This window comes from Calypte anna, chromosome 2 (genome assembly GCF_003957555.1).
Source record: "Calypte anna isolate BGI_N300 chromosome 2, bCalAnn1_v1.p, whole genome shotgun sequence".
Lineage (NCBI taxonomy): Eukaryota > Metazoa > Chordata > Aves > Apodiformes > Trochilidae > Calypte > Calypte anna.
Genome location: NC_044245.1, coordinates 59138780 through 59152442, shown reverse-complemented (window position 1 = coordinate 59152442; position 13663 = coordinate 59138780). Strand labels below are relative to the sequence as shown.

The following is a 13663-nucleotide window of genomic DNA, read 5'->3' as shown; positions in this document are numbered from 1 at the left end:
ACTGAATACAAATTAACATAAAACAGAGAATTTTGGCCTAATTTGATAAAACCCACAACATACACAAGTCATTATACAATATCATAAGCTATAAGGTTAAAACATGATTAAATTATTACAAGAATAGGAGCCCATTAAATAGATTAAATGCTGCAATACGCAACACCTTATTGAGATAATGTTGATATTCAAAAGGCAGATAAGGAAGGACTATATCCACCTTAAGTACAGAGAGAGTAACTTTTACTATACTTAGAATGCTCTGCCTCTTTGTTGTCCTGTTTTCCTTAATGCATTAGAACCATATACATACCTAAGATTCCCAGTTTTAGAAAATGGATCAATACATTCATCCCTTGACAATATCCGATGGGAAAAAAGCTTCTTTTCAGGGTCCAAAAATCCTTTTGAAAAAAGAAATTAAAACATTAATGTTCAAGATGTTTTCTCATTTTTTATGTAGTAATTCAACCAACAGAATTTTAAGGTAAGAAATATTGTATGGCAAAAGGCTAAGTATAATGAATCAAACATTAACTAATGCAGTGGGATTACTTTTAAAAATCCCATTTAATTTTCTTTCAATATAGCAACAAAATTGATTATTATAACTAAATTTCTGTCCAAATGGAGGTTCAAGTTGAATATTCGAAAAAATTTTTTTACTGTAAGGGTGACAGAGCCCTGGAACAGGCTGCCCAGGGAGGTTGTGGAGTCTCCTTCACTGGAGACATTCAAAACCCGCTTGGACACGTTCCTGCGCGATGTACTCTAGGTGGCCCTGCTCTGGCAGGGGGGGTTGGACTAGATGATCTTTCGAGGTCCCTTCCAACCCCTATGATTCTATGATTCTATGATTCAAATTAGGCTGAAAGACATACAGCAGGTGACAGAGATGATTTTTGCAATTTACATTTATCTTTCTACAGGTAGTTCTTTAAAGTTAGATGCTCTCCTTAGCTCATTATGCCTAGGGACTGCAGAGAAGTCTCTCAAGAGTCGGCAATGTGCTGCAATGCTTAAGCACCACGGGCAAGTTAAGGGACGGTTTTAGCCGGAGCTCTTGCATTTGTAGGTTTTAAGTTCTACCTCTAACAAATACTTTAATACATTTGCATACAATTAATACATCCTGGGATTCCTAGAAATATTTAGGCCCAGTTGTAGCAACCTTACTGACTGTACTCTTAAGAAACAAAAAAGAAAAAAAAACCAACAAAAACAAATCAGGAGAAACTGTGCTAAGTGATCTTAAAGCAAGATAAAATGCCATCATTTAGGAAAATGGTGACCTGGGTGTACAAACACACATGCACATGCTTCTGAACCTAGCCTGCAATAACAAAATTCATCTTCAAGAGCAGATCACAGCCACATAATTGCTTGGAAATAAACTAGCATTTTCCATGCTTATATGAATTTTCATTTCACTGAATCTGCATTGAAGATAGCATCAACTCTGCATTCTTATAAATGACAAAAGGTAGTCAATACTTATTTGGGATTTTAAAAAAAGAAATTTTAAGTTACTTTATTTTAAAAGGTGTCCATCTTATAGCCAGAACTAGAGTTCAGGATGACTACAGACTCTAATGAACAACTTTAAATTTCTTTCAAGGAGCTCTGAGATATTCACAGGACACACATTCAACTCCTTTTAAGAGTCCAGCTCCCAGGAGTGCGTTAAGTTGGGTCTTCAAAAACACAGGGTTTAAATTAAAAAAAAAAAAAAAAAAAAAAAAGGAAGGGAAAATTAGTCATCGCTACTGAAAAAGTTCATCCTGTTATGTATTTAATATTAATGCATAATTGGAGTAACTTAAAACCCATAAAAGCAAGAAAATTCTGAGTTAAGGACACAGGTTCAACCTTAACTCACCCGACTATGCTTAAGAATTGCTGCAAACTCGTAGAATCAATCCCCTGCAGTGAGACCCTTGCAGTACCTAGGCATAATGAATTGAGACAATTAGCTACAAAGATTTATTGCTGTACACACAGATATTCTGACAAACTACATATGCTGTCTATCCAATTATCTTCTACTAATTCTGCTAATCACCTCAGTACAGATGAACTCCACAATAAACAGGACAGGAGAGCATGGTTTTAATGGCAAAACTATAGGGAGGCATTCAGTTATAGTATTGCCTAGCTAAAACTAAGAAAAGAAAAGCTGAATTAAGAAAACCCAAATACAGAAATCCTGGCTGCCAGGGATTAGAGATGTAGTAGTATTCCACAGCTTTTCAAGAATACTTAGACAAAGACTTATTAATTTTAATGCTTTTGTCCCTCGACAATTCACTAAAAATACACTAAAGATACAGGTCACAAGAGACACATAAATACAGATAAAAGCCCATCTTAAAGTTGGGTCTTTCAAAGATAGGCAACTGGAATAGCAATACAGAAAACAAGCCTGGTCTTTTACAGAAGCTCTCTAAGTGTCTTAAACTGTTTGGCTTCTTTTTAATGTTGCCTAGCCAACTGAATCATTATAAGAGACATAATCCCAGAGTTTTTACAATTCAGTGGAATAGCAGATAAAATGTCATTTGTTATTCATAATTTGTTGTCTTCAATATAGTAAGTTAATCTTATCTTTAGATCATTAAAAAGGCTATATTGTCTATTGACTAACCCATTTAGCAATTCTACTCCATGCAAGAGCAAACAAGATCTAGCCCAGTGGCTAGATCACATATTCTCAGTTGAAACTGAGAACAAATTGGTTTATGATTACAAATAAAAGATAGATCTGAAGAAATAAAAACTTTACATCAAAATCAAGTAAATGCAGATATCTCCAAGATAAAACTAAGTAAAGGCTAAGATTGAAATTTTTTATTTAAGAATGTAAAAGAATTATTCTACAGCTTTCAGCAACAAAAACAACTGTGAAACCCTTAGTATGTAAAATCTCTACAATCTTCAAAACAATAATCTTTTCTAAACCTATAAACTGGAAGATTTAAAATTTGGCAATAGTGCATCATTCAGATAATAACCTCTAATAATGAAGCTGCAGGTTTCAAATGGATGATACTTTCCAAAGTATTTGTGTTTTTTTTTTTTTTTAAGAAAAGTCAGTACAGACCACCAAAGCCAAAAACCACCACCAACAACAAAAAACCCCAAATAAACAAAAAAAATCCACCAAGAACTCCCAACTGTTCAGATTTCATTTTTCTGTGGGGGCATTTTGTTGAAAAATTTGGAAAAGAAATTATTTTAATTTCTTTGTCTTTTAGACTTATTTTTAATTCTAAAATTTAATTTCTGAAGAGTAAGTTCATCTTTACTATTAAATACACCAAACTTTTTTATGCAGAGTTGGAAAAAAGTTAAGCAACAATCTGTCAGAATAATTATGTCAAAGATAAATACTTTAGAAAGCTGTATATTTAAAAATCCAAGCCTCATCTTCATAAATGCACAAGATACCACTTTGTAAATGTGTCTAACTAGGAAACAGTTTAGGATGAATTGCTTCAGTAAAAGGACCAGCAATATGTAATCTGTTTGAGAAACAGGGAAAAGCCTTCCAGGACCTGGAAGCAGCAGCTCAGTTCAGACTTCACAAAGAAATCTGGAGAAGCTAATAAAAAGCCTCACCTTTTTCTTATGAAGCAGATTCCTGGCATTTCATTAGAAGTCCTTTATGTAACACAAGGATAATGGTAAAATACCAAACCCAGCTTTCTGTGAGAAACCATTTAGCCAATACTGCCATCAAGTGTTCTCTGTATGTATTAGCTACGTATTCCTCTGTTCCTGTATCTTGTTCCAACAGGTATGTGGACCATCATCACAAGACTGTATCAGCTGCTTCTCCATACCAACATTTTTCAGCTGAAACCTTCACCCTCATTGTCCACATAACGCACTTGTAGTTTCAATGCTTTTGATGAGCTTAAACAGCTTCAGGCAAAAATCCAGAACACTGTAAATGTCAGGCAGCTTAGATACCCTAATTAGCTTCTTTGTAGCTATTCCATTATAGAGCAGAAGGAGCAACTCAAGTATGCTGCCTACAAAGAGGTTTGTCACATTTTAAGTATTCTGTTCCAGTTGGGGACTGCAGGGTAATCCCAATTTTAGTTCAGAGATTAAAATGAGCAAACACAGAACTATCACAGATTAAGAGAAGTCAATCATGGTGAATGCACTTCCACATCGTAAGTCAACTACCTCTGTAACCCATTCTTCCTTGCTCTGAAGCTACACGTCTTCTGGCCTTACTTGGAATACATCTGATCTCAGGACACATGCAGATCCAAGTGAGGAAGACTGTCCACCCACTTTGTTACTACTGGGTATTTAGGTCTAGTGTATAAGGCAGCCATTCCCCTTTTGCTACAGAAGAAATAATCACACTTGAAGAAGGACAGCAGGGTAATGAAGTGTTAAAGCACTAGCAGTACACGATGTATAATCCAATAGACTGACTGACAAAGCTTTAAGACGGTTATTCAAGCACCTCAGCTATTAAACACCAAGTACTGTGAAAACAATCAGTAGATGGGCAGAACACGACACGTCTCATGAACTTTCAAGGAGAATTAATTGGAAACCACAAATAGGTATCACTTTCTGATTACGGAATCTAGTATCTGTCATTACAAGCATCTCATGTATTTTACTTAACATAATTTACTTAAACAGTTCTTCTTTAGCTCTGTTCTAGAGCTAAATAGAAGAGTTAGCTATCCTAGCAGTTAACTCTTTAACTGTTTTGTAATCTTCCTTTCTTGCCAAGAAGTGGGATCACTGGGATAGCATTGCTCAAGGCACTTATGGCAACACAACACAAGAAAGCAGATGTGAAAGACAATTTAAAAAAAAACTACGAGACATATAATAGCTGCAAAGACAGTTTTGACACAACATTAATTATATTGTCCTAGTTCAATAGAATTAATAAAAGAAAGTCTGAGGTGAAAATGCCACTCTGTCAAGGAAGGCTCAAGACTGGGTGAAAGACAATTCTACAGTTTAAACATATGGTCACACTCATATGGTGAATTTGACTCATATGCTTACATAACAGGGTAGGTTTCTTATATGCTTGTTGGAACAAAACATTTCAGCCAGTGATCCACACCGTGGACTACTATTTCTGTAATTTAAGTAGAGGTTTTCGGGTACCAAAAGAAAATATTTCTAAGTTTTTGAGAACTCTCGCAGCCTGAGAGTTGGGGTTGTTCAGCCTGGAGTAGAAAAAGCTCAGGAGAGACCCTATAGCAGCCTTCCAGTACCTAAGAGGCCTGCAAGTAAGCTGGGGAGGGATCTTTGATGAGGGTGTGTAGTAATAAGACAAGGTCTTAAGGGCTTCCTTTAAACTGGAAAAGGGTTAAGATTTAGGTTGGACATTAGGAAGAAATTCTTCACTACGAGGGTGTGGAGACATTGCAACAGCTTATCCAGGGAGGATGTGTATTCCTCATCCCTGGAAGTCTTGAAGGCCAAGCAGGATGACACTTTGAGTAACCTGGTCCTGTGGCAAGTGTTCCTGCCCATGTAGGGGGTTGGAAATTTAAGGTCCCTTTCAACCAAAACCATTCTGTGATCTCACAACCTATGATTCTATTCTGTGAAAATACTGCTAGACCTCTGATTTTCCTCAAAGAATCACACACATCTCAGCTCCAAAACACAAAAAGAACTGCTGCAAATAGATTTACTGCCCTTGTCCTTATGGGGGACTTCAACTTGCTGGAAATCAACTGGGACCAACATACAGCAAGCACAACCCAGGTGCAGAAGGTTTCTAAGCCATCTAAATGACAGCTTTGTGGAACAGGTCATAAGGGAGCTAATTCAGAAGAATGCTCTCCTTAATCTGCTGCTTGTCAACAGAGAGGATCTCATGAGTGGAGATCAGAGGTGGTCTCAGCCACAGAGACCACGAGGAAATTGAGTTCAAAATCTCTGTTGACCAGAGGAAAACTGCCAGCAAACCTCAACACTGGGCATGGGGAGAGCAGACTTCAGGCTGCTCAGGGAGCTTCTGAGTCCAGTCCCCTGGGAAAATATTGTTGCAGGTGCTGGGGTTCATGAGTGCTGGTCACTCTAAGGGCAAGGGAAGAGGCAATCCCAAAATGTCAGAAGTCAGGCAGACGAGGCAGAGACCAACCTGGCTGAACAGGGATCTGCTCCTACAAATCAGGCAAAAAGGGAAGGTGTATGCCCAGTGGAAGCTGGGTCAGGTGATGGGGGAAGAGAACAGAGATGCTGTTAACTACTGCAGGGAGAATATTCAAGTGGCCAAAGCTCAACTGGAGCTGAAGCTGGCCATATAGCTGGGGACAATACAAAGGATTTTTTCAAACACACTAACATCAAAAGGCAGTACAGAAACATCGGTCCCTTACAGGATAAGGAGGATCTCCTCACCAACAGGGATATAGACACAGCAGAGGTATTTAATGCATTCTTTACCTCTGTCTTCAACACTGATGATGGATCAAGGGAGCCTCAATGCCCAGAACTGGAGGACCACAACTTCAATGAGGATCAACCCTTAGTTTCCCTGAACTTGTGTGGGATCTGCTGCTACAGTTAGATACCTACAAGTCCGTGGCATCAGATGGCACTCATCCAAGAATCCTCAGAGAGCTGGTTGATGTCATCACTAGGCCTTTCGTTATTATTTTTGGGAGGTTCTGGCAATCTGGAGAGATCCCAGTTGACTGGAAGCTGGACAGTGTTGTACGAATTCAAGAAAGGCAAGGAGGATGACCCTGGAAACTGCAGGCCAGTCAGTCTAACTTCAGTGCATGGTAAAATTATGGAAGGGATTATTCTGAGAGGTATTGAGAAACACCTGGAAGACAACACAGTCATTGGTCACAGCCAACACAGCTTTATGAGGAGAAAGTCCTGACTGTCAAACTTAATTTCCTTTTATGACAAGGTAACCTATCAAGTTGATCAAAGAAAGCCAGTGCATATAATATTTCTGGACTTCAGGAAAGCTTTTGATACTGTCTCCCATAGTATCCTTCTAGGTAAAATGTCCAGCATTTCCAGCTGGACAACCATGCAATATGATGGGTGAGCAACTGGCTCACAGGTCGAGCACAAAGAGTGACAGTGAAAGGGGTAACATCACACTGGTGACCAGTCACTAGTGGAATCCCACAGGGATCCATCCATGGCCCAGTCCTCTTTAACATCTTCATCAATGACTTGGATGCAGGACTGGAAGGAATTTTAAGCAAGTTTGTGGATAACACAAAACTGGGAGGAAGCACTGAATCCCTCGGGGGCAGGCAGGCCCTGCAGAGAGACCTCCACAGGGCAGAGAGCTGGGCAGTCCCCAAGCATGTGAAGTTTAACAAGGGCAAGTGACAAATTCTGCACCCAGGACGGGGCAGCCCTGGTGACAAATACAGACTGGGGAATGAGTGGCTGGAGAGCAGAGGGACCTGGGGGTCCTGGCTGATGTCAGTATAAAAAAGATGCCAAGGTCTTGGAGAGCATCCAAAGGAGCACAACAAGGATGGAGAAGGGTCTGGAAGGGATGAGTTATGAGGAGCAGCTGAGGTCACTTGGATTGTTCAGTCTGGAGAAAAGGAGGCTGAGGGGTGACCTCTCTGCAGTCTATGGCTTCCTCACAGGGGTAAAAGATGGAACTGGCACTAATTTCTTCACTTCTGTGACTGAAGACAGGACTCTGGGAAATAATGGGAATCTGGATCAGAGGAGGTTTAGGTTAGATGTTAGGAAAAGGCTTTTCACCCAAAATGCAGATGAGCAGTGGAACAAGTTCCCCAGGGAAGTGATCACAGCACCAAAACTGCCTGAGTTCGAGAAGCATTTGGATTATGCCATGTGGTGCAATCCTGGGGGTGCCCTACACAGACAAGAGTTGGACTTGATGATCCTGGTGGGTCCCTTTCAACTCAGCTTATTCTATGATTCTATGATTTATGGAAGCCAAACATCCTTTGGTGAAAGGAAACAGCAGGGGAAGTGGGTTCTCCACAGGAAGAGATAATTTGATGTTGATGATTTTTATGGAACTATTGCTTTAGATTTCTATGACAAGAGATGTTGAAGATAATTTTTCCAGCCCATCATCATAATCTATTACACAATTCAATAGGAAGACATTTGTCATGCCACAGTTTGACTCTCTAATCCGTAAGAAAGCAAAAAAGCTTATATCCCATGAGGAAAAACAGATTATTTCTAAAATTACAGGCCATACAGGCCACTGCCTTGTAAATAAGCAAAGAATTCTACTTACAGGACTATTTAGGATGTTTTTACACAAACCAAAAAACAAATACTTGAAAGCAACGACAGAAAGTCATGTGCAAGTATGAAGGTAGATTACATAATTATTGTTAAATGTAGCATACCACTCACCTGCAATTGTGTGTGCATACAGTCTGCTTCCAAAAGTAAAAACATGTAATTCATACAGCTTGGCAATTTTTTCCAGGAATTCCTTACAATGAGGACGCAAACGAGTATGCAACATAGGCTCACCTCGACCTAACTGAAAATGAAATATTCCCTAGAAGAAAAAGTGTATTTCATATTATGAAAATACCAAATTAAAAAAACAGCATTCCAGTAGTACCACCTTCCATCACTTTCACTACTTATATTTGGTCTGACTAGGCTAAAGCAAGTTTTGGCCACAAAGATTATGTAGATGAATAAAATGCAAAGCACGTTTTTGCTCTGTGCCAGTCAGTACAACACTAAGTTGTTCAAATGCAGGAAGGTACACTGTTGAAAAATTTATGAACTAGATAAGTTTCGTTTAAATCTTTACTCATGGATTTAGAGTAAATAAATTGAGAAATTTCTGAGGAAATTCAGGTTCTCACTCCAATCAGCACTACTCAGTAAGCTTCAGTCAGATTAGTTTCCATACAAACCGAGTTCAGGGACTTTGTTGGATGAAAAAATACATGGAAACATACTATTAGACAGCAAACCAGGAAGAAAGCTTGCAGATAAGATCCCAGCTAAAATCTCAAAATATTTTTTAAAATGTTTTTTTTCAAAACATGAATTTATCCAGATAAAAACATAGCCTTTCAAATACATCAGGTTTTTAATCCTCACAGTGAACATTTCACAGTTCCCTTTCCTCTCAGTTACAAAGTACATTCACAGACTGTTTTTTTCCTATCACAAGTGAACACCTGCTGAAACTACTGGACATGACAGAATTCAAGAAAAAGTAAGAACTAAGAAACTGCAGTTTGCTTGACACTCACGTTTGATTTTGTATCTTGCCGTACAAGAAAATATACACATTGTAAGGTGCTTTGCATTTTAAATTGAAAATATTAAAAGGCAGCATCCTTCTGAGCTCAATTACAAATGTTTCATTAAAAAACTAAACCACAATACCCAATCTCTCACAAAAAAAACCCCCAAAAACCAACCAACCAACCAAAAAAAAACCCCAAACCAAAACACCAAAAAAAAAAATCCCCCACTAGACATGTTCACAGAATGACAGAAGTACTAACAAACAGGATTCCCCAGAAAGGGAGATTGAACAGTAAATTCAGTATTTCTGCCTCAGACATTGAGGGCGAAAAGTGTCATTATTACAGTTTGTTTGTGAATTGCAGAGAAGAGAAATCAAAGATTAAAAAGAGCAATCTGAAGCTTCTCACTTTAAATGACTGGAATGGAAAAGTGCAGGCAAGCATAAATGGAAGAAAGAAAACAATCGATTCAAACAGAGAAAAAAAAAATAACCTATTTCAGAAGACATGTTTTCATTTTCTGGTATTCTTCAACTACAATTTTATCTATCCACAGAACACTTTCTTAAAGAATCATAATCCAAATATTGTTAAACATATTTTGTTCCTTTGGCTTCAATGTTAACATCAAATTCTTACCTTATTAGACATTTGTTGGCAGTGCTGTTCTGTTGTATGGATCAATGTCTGGTCCAAATCAACCATAAGCACCAGTTTTCGATTTCGATGTAGTCGCTGTTGATCTTCTCTTCCTAGCTGCTCAGCTTGCTGTAGTTTAGGAAAAAATATATTAGGAGTATTGCCTTTATAGTATTGTAAACTTGAGAAGAAGTTCTGCTACAAACTAACTGTATAAGAAATAGACTTCAACACAACTGTAGTGATAGCATTTTTGTGAGCAATTTTTCTGCACAAAAAAAAATTCCCAAACTCTACTCACTGATCTGAGTGACATTAGTAACCCTTAAAACTGATAAACTCAAAATAGATTGCTATTTACAATTTACATATTTAATAAATAACTAACAACCAAATTAATGTAAGGTCAATAGTCTCTGGAGGTACTAGCAGTAGCTTTGGGGAAAAATGGTTAAGTTCAGTAGATCTGAAACTTTGGTTGCTGCATTTAGGAGTTTTGTATCAATATGGCTGACAATAATTAGGCTGAGCATTAAACTGAAGCTGGCAATGACAGAAATTATCATAACTGTGAGTATGAGCTTAAAGAACATATGCCTTCAGACACAAGTAGATTATGAGGTCTAGTGCTCACATGGAATGACAATCTCATAAATTTGAGTTCAAGTTTACTCCTCTTATGCATATTTCCAAATTCTCACCATATTAAGCTGTGCTGACTTTAAGCACTCTGATAGCAAGCTGCAGTGTTACCCACCAGACAGCCAAACTTAGAAGTAAATTTAAGTGAAGCAGTATGAAAAAGCATGTGTCAAGTGCATATTGCCCTTAGAAACCCTTTTGCATGATGGGGACACTATCAGCTGTTTATATTTTCACATTTCTTCTCACTGGTGTTCTTTGAAGAGTTAAAAATAAAAAAAAAAAAAAGAGCAAGCAGCAATACAAAAAGTTAAAATGGATCAAGTTGGAAAGGAAGATAAACATTTTATCTTCAAAATAAACAAGCTTTGCCATCTAAAGAAACAAAGGTATGAATAAGCCTATTTTGATAACTTAGCTCAATGGAATATTTGAAAAATTATGAAATTAATTTAGCCTACAGGAAGAATGCAGACAAACTAACTTTACTATATCTAGCAGGATGAATTTAAAGGTGAAGAGTGAAGCTAGGTGTCAAAGACAATGCAAGCTTTATACACATTTCAGCTAGTGGAACCTGAACTTTCCAGAAACTTCTCATTCTTAGAGACTAAAACATTATAGTACTAAGTTCTCACACTGCTGTCATGTAAGTGCCACCTTTTCAGTGCACAGGTCTAAAAAACCCCCCTATGAACCCCAGTAACAATCAAGCTGCATTAGGGCAGACAAATACTCTAGGCTACATATGCTCAACACTAAATTCCTCTTCTGCTATAATTAAGATTATCAAGCGTAGAGCTACATTGAAAGGTATTACTAAAGAAAGAACAATGGTTCTTACCTCAGAGCTAACTTTCAGTTCTGGGACACTGTGAACCATAGACACAGTTGCTGTGGATAATGGCATATTCTTTCCATTCTTGCTTCGTATCCTGATACCATAGGGAAAAGCAGCATTATATAGAAATAGTTGAAGGGAAAGTGATACTAGAGATTTTAGTGAGTTCAAAACTAGTCATTACCAGAAAACTACTATGAGGAAGTGCTATTTTGACTAATACACTCTTTCAAATTGTTACTAAGTTACTCAACAAAATGGATAAAGAGATCAAAGCAGTGCACCATAAAATCTTTGCAAAAAGCAACTGTAATTAGTTAAGCTTCCATATAATTATTTCATGAAAAATGCCACTAAGATGAAAACATGCATGCATTGATTTGTATTTGAGAAGCTGCAAAATAAGCATTACTACTAAAAAGTTCCTATTTAAAACTATGCCTTTCCTTCCTTGGCAATCACTCAGCATGCAATTATCTACTTTTCTCCAAGACCGACTATCAAATAGATTTAAGAAAAAGATGCCCCAGGTTATTCTTTACAAATAGCAGAGTGACTTACATGTGACTGCTGCTTCAAGTAAAAGAGCCAAAAAATTCCCATACATGTTTTTCCCTTAGGCATTAACAGAATTATGTAATACGTGTGTTCCTGTATTTATTTTCTTTATGTGTATATTATACAGTCTTACTTGTATACATACCTGTATGATAGAGTGTATATACAGACAAATACTAATACATACAGAATACATACCATTCCCACGTGTGTGTATATATATGTATGCGAGTGTGCACACACTTACAGACTTGTGTACACACACAAATACAAAATTCCTTGAAAACTGACCATACAGCATCAGTATCACTACTTCTGAGCTTACAGAGATCAATTTCTTGGGAATTCTGATACAGTCTAACGACATTATTTATGGTTCACCAACATTATAAATCCTAGCATACTAATTTTGTCCTGTGTGACATATACACTTGTTTTCATTCTTCCGACTACCTCTGCCAAAGACAAAATTTAGTATCAGATCTACAGACAGAGTTAAAACTTCATCCAGTTAGCATGTCATGACAAGCAAGTTCATGATGAAAAAAATGTTATTGTGCGGTGTTGAGGCAGACACAATCACAGACAAATTTGCTTGTACTGTACCACAGTGTTTGGAACAACTGATACCCAAGAATGAAAAAAAGGTTATTTCATTTGGTCTAAAGGCACATTTTGCCATCTTAAGCCTTTAGCTCAGAGTTCAGAAACTGGAATGGTATTTTAAATGAGCCTTTAAAAATTATAAACTGTTTTCTCATTCAACTATTTGTTGAATGAGCATAAGAACTGTTTACCAGAAAGGATGCGTCACTACCACTCAAGCTGGCACTGAACTTGCTGTACTCAAGTAAGAAAAACATTGATGCTTTTCAATTGCTTTCTGATGTAGGCTCAGTAGACCTAACATATTCTTCCAGAAGCATAAGCCATCATATATAAAATGATATTATCTGAGGCAGAGAAGTATTATTTGATAAAACTGAACTCAGTGAATTTCTCTACATTTTGAATGAAATAATAACATTATAGCAATATCTAGATGTGATGGTACACAAATCTCAAATCAAGTAATCATTCAGATTCAGGGCAGGAAAATTCTATTTGTTAGGTTTGTGTTTTGCCAAATAATATTACTTAGAAAATATTAAAAATAATCTTCTGATTAAAAGTTATATCCAACCCTTAACCAGGCTACACACTGCATAACATTTTCAATATTCAGTCCACGTGTGCTGTTTAACAGGATAACGCTCACAAAACAATCCTCAGTAATGAGCTATGAATTATATCTATCTATCTATATAAAATATAGATATTTTACTAGTTTCCTTCCAAATGAAATAAGCATACAACATTCACATTTCATTTCTAAAATCCAGGCTACTATACAGTCCATTTTAGAAAACAGTTGTTGAATTAGTAACTTGACATGCATTTTAGAAAACAGCTGTTGAATTAGTAATTTGACATGCACTTTAAAATACATCTGTTGAATTAGTAATTTGACATGCATAAGAAGCATTCTCTTTACCAAATGTATTAGCAATATGACAGAATAAAAGAGAAGTATCTCCATATTTCAAATTTGCTTTCTTTTTGGCCTAAGGCTTAAGTTCCTTTAGTTCCATGGCAGAATATTTCACCAAAAAAATGTAAACAGTTCTGCAGCCTGTTGAAAGCACTGGAGACAAGCTAGCTCCCATTCAGACAGAGGACAAATAAAGCAAGGTCACAA

At 37.1% G+C, this 13663-nt stretch overlaps 1 protein-coding gene across 2 annotated transcripts in view; it reads right to left on the bottom strand.

Annotated features, from left to right (window-relative positions):
• The window catches only part of CTDP1 (CTD phosphatase subunit 1), an 87919-nt gene that overhangs the window by 60172 nt on the left and 14084 nt on the right, over positions 1-13663 (bottom strand). For both annotated transcript variants that reach the window (XM_030446042.1, XM_030446043.1), the window contains exons 3-6: positions 11371-11461; positions 9885-10013; positions 8380-8530; positions 314-404 (exon numbers count right to left, since the gene is read on the bottom strand). In XM_030446042.1, coding sequence (XP_030301902.1) covers positions 314-404; positions 8380-8530; positions 9885-10013; positions 11371-11461 — 462 coding nt within the window. The remainder of the gene's footprint in view (positions 1-313; positions 405-8379; positions 8531-9884; positions 10014-11370; positions 11462-13663) is intronic.